The 11,245-nt window shown below is 42.1% G+C and overlaps 1 protein-coding gene across 1 annotated transcript; it reads left to right on the top strand.

The window, feature by feature from the left end:
* The first annotated feature begins 10,314 nt into the window (after window positions 1-10,314).
* Window positions 10,315-10,812, top strand: LOC147612577 (uncharacterized). The gene has a single exon (XM_086783520.1). It carries the CDS (start codon window positions 10,315-10,317, stop codon window positions 10,810-10,812), a length of 498 nt encoding a protein of 165 aa, XP_086639646.1.
* The last annotated feature ends 433 nt before the right edge of the window (window positions 10,813-11,245 follow it).

The raw sequence follows: 11,245 nt of genomic DNA on the forward strand, positions 1-11,245 counted from the left end.
CCTCAAGACACGCATGGCTCTCCACACTCGTGGACGAGGTTTGATGGCTCTCACTTTGCCCTATATCTGCTCTAGGATCTAGAGGTGGCATGGGCTCTCTTTCCTATTAGTGTTTCATACCTCTCGCCCTGGGATGTGGCTCTTTCGACTATGCGTTTCCCATGATAAAGTTGTGGAGCCTCAAAGTAAGGCTTCTTTGTGAATGTGTGGGGAGCTAGGGTCTTTCTCTTGGATAGTGGTCTCTCTATACACTGAGCTTCAAGTTTTGGTGTGTCGAGGGTAGGCGTATCTCGTCTCATGCAGGGACGATCTTTGGTCATCTCATTGGTGTTGTCAAAGACTAGCACCATTTGGCTCCAAGCTGTATTGACCGATGGGTCTGACCTTATGAGCGAGGGAGCTTCAAGATAATTTATATCATCAAAGAGAGGGTTGTTTCACACCAATTTTCCTTAACGTAGGTGTATAAATGTGTGTGAATTATTGTGTAGGACCCCCCTGTGCTGAACATGGGGGTCCTACATGTGTGGAATTACTGTGTAGGATCCCTGGTGATGAACAATCTTTTTTTTTGGGAAATAGTATGGCCATACGCTTTAAGATGGTATGGGCATACACTTTGTTGAAGTCATAGGCATATGCTTCTCAAAAAGAAGATGACCCAAGCGTACGCTTCCTGGAAGACATGGACGTGGCTTTAGGAAGGAGTGAACAAACTCTTTTGAATGATGATGGTACGGGCATGGCAAAAATGACATGGGCATGGTAAGGTTGCCACGGGTGTACACTTTAGAAAGGAGAGATGGTACAGGTGTGGAAAAAATAACACGGACGTACACTTGTTGTAGCCATGGAAAAATAAAATGACACGGGCATGGTGAAACTGACACGCGCATGGCAAGTTGAAGGGAACAAGTATATGCTTTGGAAAGGAACAATTGTGCGCTTTGAATGGTATGGGTGTATGCTGTAAATGGTGCGAGCATTCACTTAGAAATTTTCATAGATTTGAATTATGCACGTCTGACTGCCACCTACAAATATTCTGTGACAGTGCAGATGTACCCCTTGTTTAAATGCAATTTATGCTTACTCAATGCAATTATTCCTTTTTTAACGCACAGTACTAAATTAATGGCTAGAGATCTCACAAGATTTTCCCAGGAGGAATGGACGGGCGTGGCAAGTTTGCCATGGTCGCTATGAATGAAATGGGCGTTCACTTCTCAGAGTTCATCCAGAATGGGATTTTTACCTACGTTCCTGCTCTGAATTTTGTTGATTTAGGCATTCCCAAAATATTTTTTGAACTTTTGTTTTTATGGGGAGCTAGAGCTAGTCTCTAGCTACCTATTGATACCTAGAATGCATAAAGAAACCTAATAAATTAAGAATAATTTGATGATTAAACTATTGTGAAAACTCAAAGAAAGAGGAACAAAAAATAAAAAATTGTATGAATGTCAAGAGCAAAAATTAAACACTTACTTGTGTCTCTCACACTTGTTGGTGAAGACATCACTGCTCCAATGCTCTCGTTGACCTCCATAGCTCAATTGAACACAATCAAACAAACAAACAACAAACTAAAATAACATGAAACCAATCGGTGGATTTGTACTCCTATTGGGAAAAATGAACATGAAATATGTGGATGAACCCTAAGCTAAGTGCTATCTCCGGTAGTGGTGCCAAAGATGTTAATCTAAATATACAACCTTGCAGGGTTAACTCCCCTTTGTGAGGCCGCTAGGGGCTCACTCCACCACCACTTGTGTCACCCAAGTGGAGATTCACAAGCTAGGTGAGGAGCAAAGAAGAAGGGAGCTATGGAAAGCTCAACCTTCACTCCAAGGGATCTTGGTAGAGAGACAATAGAGGGGAGAGGAGAAGAGAAGCTAGATCATTACCATCCCTAACATGCACACATAACAACAATCAAGCATGTAAACATTTACAACACAAGCAAGCATCCACAAGCTCAAGAGAGTGAGAGAGAGAGAGAGAGAGCAAAACTTAATTGAGACTAATGGGATTGTCCCTATTCATATTCCATAAAATGTCTTATATACAAGAGCTCTCATTTTACAATGGCTGGCCGCCCATTTATAATTGGGGGCCCAAAACTAGCTTCCTAGCTCTATGTACATCGCATTCCTATGACCGGCATTACACAAGCCGTAAGCTCAGTCATCCCATATCTCTTTTATCATTCAGCGCTTTGCGTAGTTACAAAAATATAAGTTACAAGAAAGCATGGGCCACAATTTAAAAATAATGTTAATAACTAGAGTGGTTAACAACTAATATTAACTCAAAGAGGAATATAACCATTAGTGAGAATGGCAATAATAAAGTAATTTTATAAAATTATAACATGCACCTTTTCATGTCATGTGTGTGAGATACAATTTTTTGGAAATAGGTGTGCCTCATCTTGAGAAAAATGCTAGATGAAAATTCACAATAGCCAGTTCAGGGATTCTCTTTAAAGGAATTGAGCCGATTGTAGATAATGCAATAGTAGTGTAATATTTTCAAAAGTATGGCTATTCTCTTGAATTTTTTGGTTTCACCAAGAGTGAAGCAAAAGGAAGTGTGTATATTTCTCAAGAATAACACTATTGCAAGGGCTTCTTAGTAGCAATTGCTAACTTAAGCTAGAGTTTATGAGTCGAGCTCCACGCCTAATGTGATATAAATTCTTTCTTACTATTAATAAAAAAAACCTCTTTTCTCTTAAGAAAAATGTGTATGGTTTTTTTGGGCCAAAGATGGGTAATGAAGGAATTTGTGTTCAAGGTTTGATTTTGAACATGAAGGAATTTATATTCAAGCAAGCTCTTGAGTCTTTGCTTGAGAGCCACCAGGCTATACCAACTTATCCCAACTCACTAACGCACCTTGGAAATGTGTATGGTTACCAAAAAAAGAAAATAATCCGAATCAAAGGCCAGAAGCATGTAGATGATCACCACCAGTGCTCACATAACCCGGTTTGTAGTGTAATTTTTCTAGCCGAAATTTAGAAATCTTGGTTGGAGTTTGATATTGTCTTTAATTTTAAGGGTATAAATTTGTACATTTTAGTTCTTAATCCCCTCAATGTAGTTTTTCCGATCGAAATTTAGAAATCTTGGTTGGAATTTGATATTGTCTTTAATTTAGGGGTTGAAATTTATACATTTTAGTTATAAATCCCCTCAATTGTACAATTTCTAGTCATTTGCAAGACTATGCCCCATCAATTGCATGATTTTTAATGATTAAATTAAATTCTAAATCCCAATTAAGCCTAAGCGTAGCCTTTAATTTTTGAAGGGTTAAAAAAGCTATTTTTTTCGAGCACTTGATCACCACCTTTGAAAACAAATCTCCCAAATTGAACGTGATGACATTTATGTGGTCTTACTGCTTTTCCCAAACTTATCGAACTCAAAGCTGGTGTGACACGTTTACGTACTTGAGAACGATAGTGGGAGCGTGGAGTGTGCATGGGAAGAGGGGACGTGTATGAGAGTCTGGTGCTCTCGCAAAGACATCTGCGCATTTATGGCCCCCCTCCCCCCCCAAAAAAAAAGCAGAAAAGCAAAAAAACCCACCAAAAAAAAAACACGCTTGCCTATTTAGTCCAAATTGCTTCTTATTCTGAGCATTCTTTCATCATCGCCATGGATCCTGACTCCTTCTTGAACCTCCTTTCTACTGATTTTGATGAGTTTGATGACTGGTACAGTGCAGGCGCACAATCTAGTGATCCTTCTCTCTCTACCCACAACGTTTGTGAAAGGAATATTGGTACTAAACCGCCAGCTATGGATTTTGAGCCCCTAGAGAAATCTGTGACCAGTAGTATCGGCACTCCCTTCACATCTGTGCTCAAGATTTCCGACATAGCCTGCGCCCTTGGGAAGTTCTCAAAGCCTTCTCTATGCTCGGAGTCTTTAAACTCGACTGCTGCGGCCGGTCGTGAGCTGGACGTGCCCATGGCCGGTAGCCTCAGTAAGAAGCCGCCCACCGGCAATGGCCATGCCCATGCCCATAGCCAGATTATCAGTGAGAAACGCAATCTTTTGCAGGTGGTGGTGGATAATAATGAGATCAGTGAAGATGTTAAGCCTGAATTACCTACAGCTTCTAATTCCTTTCGTCTATGTTTTCCATTTCCCTGCACGCAAAGCTGTAGCCCTGCGAAAAGGCCCAAGATCTCTCAAAGCTCTAAGTTCGGATTAGACATTAACACTGCTTTGAGGGCTGATATTCTTGATGTGGGTAGAAAACCTGCCAACAGAGAAGGCCTGTCCCAGCGAGAAGCCCACATTCAATCTGAGAGGCTCAGAAGGAAGAGTATGTCAGATAACTTCACTATATTGCAGTCTTTGGTGCCTAGACTCAAGCTTAAAGTAAGTTAAACGAGCCAATTAAGTTATAATCTACTTGAACTTATTATAGCAGTAAGTTAATCTGGTTTAATCAGCTTCTCTTGGCCTTATAATAATCAGCAGATGTCAGTAAGTTAACCCAGCTTAATTTATATCAGCTCTCTAAGTGTTCTAAAATTTATTTTAGCCTTGTGTTAATCTACTTTAATAAGCTTCTTGTAGCCTAATCACATGAAAAAAGGTAAGTTAATCTACTCTAAATAATCTGACGATAGTACAGTCAACCTTCTCGTTGGCAATGAACATGGGTCGTACACTTTGATATTATAATGTCATACTCTCGCCTGGGTGTGTGTTCATATTCGCGGTTTGATGTAATCATATCCTTAGTAATGATTTGATACCTAATCTACAATAGGATTTTGTTAATAATGAGGGACTGTTATTCGTGTTTGAGCTTAATCAAGAGTAATTATCATAAATCATCATATGATGATCATGATTGTTGAGGCTGGAAGTGTCAGGACGGAATTCAAAATGCTTAATGAGCTTAATCGTAAATAATTAATCATATGTCGAGAGATTGAGCTTGCAGATCATGAATGATCATATACTGACTGAGATTAAGGATGAGGAGAAGTATAACTGTTTGAGCTTAATCATGACCGACGACATGCTGTTTTCTGAGCTTAATGAAGATGAGGGGCAGTATTCATGTTTGAGCCTAATCATCTAACATGGTGATTTATGGATGTGTTAAGGTTGAGAATGAGGGACTGTGGTGTGAATATTAATGATTGTTCAGAGTGCCAATGGGATGAGAAATATATGATGTAATCAAAGTGTGTGCTTATTGATGAAAGGTATTAATTGCATGCCTTGCTGCAATGCATGGATTAGTGTGTCACAAAAATGAGATAATGTATGCAGTTAATTTATTTACGTGAATGTGATAGTTGTTTGCTGAAGGCAGTACACAAGCTTATTAATTGAGAATATGGTGATTAGTGAGTGGGTGAGATGATCAACGTGAGATTAATTGATAATATGGTGATTAATGAGTGGGTGAACTGAACTACGTATTGAGATTATGGATGTGCAGCATACAGACCGGATCACGATCTTGACAGAGGTAGTCGCCTACATTGAATCTCTGCAAGGAACGTTGAAAGAGTTGGAACAGAAGAAGGTTGATTTGCTCACGATATTGGGCTTGTCGGAAGAGGATTATTATTACACGAGCCTGCAAGCTGAACACATGCAGAGGGGCTTCATGAGTTTATCCGATCGAAGGGCGAAGAGAAAGCCCTACAGTAGTATTGATAAAATCCAATTATTGGATTGCCATGCAGAGGTTACTGTTCGCATTTCTGGAGTTGACGTCTTTGTCAGTCTTAATTATGCTCCTAAGCAGAAAGGTGTTTGGTCTAAGGTCTTGCTTTTGCTCCAACGACACAGCATTGAAGTTGTCAATGCCACATTGGCCGCCAGCAGTGGCGATAACAATTTCCATTGCATCCGTGGCAAGGTAATTAGTCATTAACCCTGCCTTAATTATGCCATTGTACTCAGTTACCTTAATCCATGGTTTCGTATAACCTCACTCAAGTGTGCTGATATCCTATGCATGTAGCTAATCCATGGATTGATTGCTAACCCAACCCGTCGATTAATTGTTTACTTCACGTGTGCTTTAGTTTTTCACTGGAATCATGTGCTAATGAATGCAATCAACGTCTAACTCGTTGCTTAAATGCATGGATTAGTGCCTCACTTAACTGTGTTGATGCATGCAAATAGCTTATCCATACGTGACTTCTTAACTTTAATTGCATGGACTAATGTCACGTTTGAATGTGCTAATGTATGAAACTAGCTTAATCCGCAGGTTAATTTCTTAATTCATAAGTTATTCTAATAATTTCCACGATTCTCACATCGGTGAAAGCTGTTCACATGCCTTTCGATTGTCAAGCAGGTTGAAAACATCTCCGAGGTTGGATGCGTGGATCTGCAGGAGAAGCTGGAGGAGCTAATTGCCAAGGAATTGAGCAGGAGACCCAGATCATGATATCTAGATTGGTTTAGTAATCGAGCTAATGATATCTAGACTGGTTTATTGATTAACCCAATCGAATGGTTATATATGGTATTTGCTATTGTATAGTTACCTTATCTCATGTAGCATCCTTACATTTCATGTCGTCAAAACATGTGATCTTCTGTCAAAAAAATGGAGCTATTACTCTAAGCATGGGTTTTTGTGAGGCGTGGAATTTTTGGGATTTTTATCCAGCCTCACATGGTGCTCTGGAGGTATGCTTGGACGCCCCGAATTCTTTGCATCTATATGGGAGTACCTTGAGGTGGAGTAATGTGGCCTATAGCCCGATCTCTCCTACCTTTGTTTAGATTACAAGACGGCTTGTAGGCAAGGGATCCCGTGCCTCGGATACCCGCAAGTCATTTTCTCTCATCATTCTTGTGATCCCATTGTAATCTCCTCGCATGTTGGCATTTTATCAATACAAGTTTTGGGTTGGAAGCCCTCATTTGGGTGACACCGTTTTCCATTGCCGTTCGTACGTTTTTGGTCATAACTCCTTCATACAGAGTTCGATTTCGAAGTTCTAGTACTCAAAATGACCGGCTCGTCGTCCTCTTTGAGACGAACTATAGGTCTTGGTGTGCACCATTTAGCAAGTACTCTCTGTTTTCACTTTTGTACTAAATTTTCTAGTCCCAAGCGGGAACTCACGCCCAGAACGTGACCCGAGATCACCGCTCCGTGACACTTGGTATCAGAGTACGAAACGCCGCGTCGCGGTCAGTTTGATCAAGACCATGGAAGGTGGCTACTTGGACGCGGAGGAAGCCACCAGAATTGAGGAGGAAGCAAGGCAAGAAAGAGAGGCAGAGCTTGACGCGCCGAAGTAACAGCTTGGATTCGACGTGAAAGGCACAACAGAAGTCTCGAGTCAAGAGCAATAGATACTCAACAACACCAAATGGATGACCCAAGGGATCCAGGGCGACTTGGCAAGATCACCAAGATGACAGACTGAACCGGCTAGAAGGCATATTGGCCTCCTTAGTCGAGCAACTACACAAGAAGGATGGCAGTCGACCTTCGTCGCCAAGACAGATGAGGTCGAGGTCCCCTCCCAACGTCAACACAGAAGATGGAATGACAAGACTCAGAGTCATCACATGAGGGATACGGGAAGTACAAACCGTTATGCCCAGAGAAGTATACTAGGCAAAGAGATTCGTTTGTGGTGGTGACAAGGTGGATCCGTGAGACAGAGGATTATCTCACCATGAACAAAGTGTCTCATGAACACTTGATCCGTGTGGCGTCGCGATTGCTATCAGTGGATGCATACACATGGTTTCTGGCAGGTGAGGCAAAAAGGCCATGGACAAGGTGGGATGATTTTACCAAGGACATGGCCGAGTATTTTGTACCACGGAATGAAGTCTTCAGGGTATGTGATGAATGGCGTAACCTCAAACACACAAATGGAAAACTGCGAGATTATATCAACAAATATAGGCAACTTATGCTGCAAATTATGGATATGCATTCTATAGATAGATTACACGGGTTCCTGCTCGGATTGTGTGACTGGACCCGCGCAGAGAGATTGAGAAGCAGGAGCCTGAAAATTATGAGGCGGCACTCACAATGGCGGAACGGCTATCCGACACTAAGAGCAGAAAGTGGCAAAGTAAAAACAATGCAACAGGAATAGGGGGATGGAATGGTGCCAAACCTCAAAAAAAGAATGATAACTCCTGCAATGAAACCCGAGAAGAAAATTCTGGGACAAGTACAAGGGGGGCAAGGTTGAGTGGATCTTGCATACCCCGAACCTATGGGAGCAATACCCCAATCAACCAATAAAAAGGGATTTTTCAATATTGCAAGAAGGCGTCCTCTTCCTCCCCGACATGCCTGTGCAGAAGTTGCGCGGGCAAACATTATGACAGTGAATGCCCTCGCGTCGACCTGCACAAAGCCGAGTTACCACCGTTCAGGCCGCCCAAGGGCAAGAAGATAATTATGAACAGGTGGATCGACTGAGGATCACCAAGATTGAGGATACAAAGACCTCGTCTTGACGAGGCAATAGCCACCAAGGGTAGGTGCCATGCAGGCAATACGGAAATGCATGGCAGCACAGTGATCGACAGTGCAAAATGTGTATTTCGAGGCTCATGTGAATGGCCTAAAGCAAAACATCATGTTGGATATGGGAGCCACCCATAATTTCATCACCCCAAAATGCGCTAAGAAGCTGGGAGTGAAGGTGTGCGACTCCAGTAAACTCTCAGTGTCGCTTGCACAAGGACAGGATGACAATGTAAAGATGGCATACAATGTGCAGGTGCAGGCACGCGCATGGAATGCGCGATTGGATTTCATAGTTGTGCCCATGGATACTTTCAAAGTGATTGTTAGGCTCACTTGGGTCGACAAATATCTCATCGCCTTTATAGGAAAAGGTGTAAATAACATGATACTGGATATGTAGGGTACAGGAGTCAGTGTGCCATGCATCCGTCCTCACTCAGGGGATAAAACAGTCAACAAGGACATTGGAAGCAAAATCCAAGACACCCCGATGTATGCAGTAGGGTTGAGTAAGGCTCGAATAGTAACAGATTGCCGTGGAAAGATGCCGGAATGGTGCAGTGCCAAGCACGCAGAGAGGGCAACTAAGGAGGGCTGCCAAATACATTTATGCGTAATTAAGGTCAAGAATGCACATCAAACGAAGTGCAAAATTGGTGAAGCAGAAATACACGAAGTGTTACATGAGTTCCAAGATGTCTTGCCCAAAAAATTGCCAACTAGGTTACCGCCAAAAGGATAAGTGGATCACAAAATCGAACTCTTGCTAGGGCATAGTCCTCCAGCTAAAGCTCCATATAGGATGGATGCTACAAAGCTCAAGGAGCTCAAGGTACAGTTGAACGAACTGGCTGAAAATGGAATGGTCCGCTCCAGCAAGTCGCCGTATGGTGCACATGTGTTGTTTGTCACAAAGAAGGACGTGTCAGCTAGGTTATGCACCGATTACAGAGACCTCAATAAAATCACCATCAAGAACCGCTACCCCATACCAGTAATGAAGGAACTCTTAGAACAATAGTCGGGAGCGAAGTACTTCAGTCGAATGGACTTACGATCCGGATATTATAAGATACGAATCATCGAAGACGACATTGAGAAAACGGCGTTTCGCACAAGGTATGGAAGCTACAAATGGTTGGTGTTGCCGTTTGGGCTAACCAACGCCCCGGCCATCTTTTGCACGATGATGAATGATATTTAAAGATTATCTAGATAAGTTTTTGATCATATATATAGATGATCTGCTCATATATAGCGAAGACTTTGAGTGAGCATAAAGAACACTTAAGAAAGGTCTTCCAAATGTTACGGCATCACAAATTGTATGCCAAGCCAGAGAAATGTGAATTTGAAGTCACTGAAGTGGAGTTTCTAGGCTTTGTGGTCAATCAAAAAAGGGTACAAGTAGACCCCAAGAAGATCGAGGCAGTGGTGAAATGGAATGCACCCAAAACTGTGCGTGAAGTTTGCGAGTTTGTAGGTTTCACACAATTCTGTCGAAAGTTTATCAAAGATTTTAGCAAAATTGCCACCCCACTCATTGATATAACTAAAGGCATCAAGCCTTTTAAGTGGACAGATATAGAAAAGAGCACTTTTGAAAAGATGAAAGTCGCAATGTGCAGTACCCCGATGCTTAAGCTCCCAAAGTTCAACAAGGAGTTTGAGATCCACACGGACGCATCGGACGGGGCCCTTGGAGGAGTTTTATTACAAGACGAGCACCCTGTCACATATGAGTCTCGCAAGTTCAGCGATGTAAAATGCCGATAGACCACACAGGAAAAGGAAATGCAAGCAGTGGTTCATTGCCTTAGGAAGTGGCGTCATTATGTGGTGCAAGACAAGCACACGAAAGTTCTTATAGATAACATATCTCTCAAGTACTTTCAGACGCAACCCAAGTTGTCACCAAAACAAGGCAGATGGCAGGATTTCATCGCAAAATTTGACATAGATATTATTCACAAGACGGGGAAACATAACTTGATGCCAGATGCTCTAAGCCGTAAGCTGCAGTTGAATGCAGTGAGTGTTGCAAATGGGGCGCTGTTTGACAAGATCAGAGATGCTCAGAAGTTAGATGCAGCAGTCATTCACATGGCCACAGAGTTGCACAGTGGTACTTCAACCGTGGGTTTATTTGAATTCAAAGATGGAATATTCTACGTCCACCAAAAGGTGTATGTGTCCAATGACCCGGACCTCAAAGCCATGCTACTTTGGGAAACCCACGACTGTAAGCTGGTCGGGCATGGTGGGCAGAATTGCTCGCTCGAGCAACTTTGACGTCATTTCTTCTAGCCACGCATAACTGAGGATGTCATCGAATATGTTCGCACATGCCCAACTTATCAATTCGTGAAGGCACAGCGAGTCAAATCGACTAGTTTATTGCAAACCATGCCCATCCCGTCAAGGCCGTGGGACATTGTCAGTATGGACTTTATTGTGGATCTCTAGGAGTCCCATGGATACAACACCATATTTGTGGTAGAGGATATTTTAGTCAAGTGTTCAAATACCATGGACTGCCAATGGCTATTGTGTCAGACTGGGACAACAGATTCATGAGCAACATGTGGAGAGAACTGTTCAAGTTAATAGACACACAATTGTGCATGTCTTCAGCATATCACCCACATACAAATGGTTAAACGGAGCAAATCAATCAAGGCATAGAAGACTACATTCGCAATTACGTTCATGCCGATTAGAAGGA

This window comes from Cibotium barometz, chromosome 45, assembly GCF_041138505.1.
Source record: "Cibotium barometz isolate CiBa-2024 chromosome 45, ASM4113850v1, whole genome shotgun sequence".
NCBI lineage: Eukaryota > Viridiplantae > Streptophyta > Polypodiopsida > Cyatheales > Cibotiaceae > Cibotium > Cibotium barometz.

Bases quoted from the DNA above. Each gene is read 5' to 3' on its own strand.
- LOC147612577 (XM_086783520.1), top strand. From the start codon at position 10,315: ATGCAAGCAGTGGTTCATTGCCTTAGGAAGTGGCGTCATTATGTGGTG.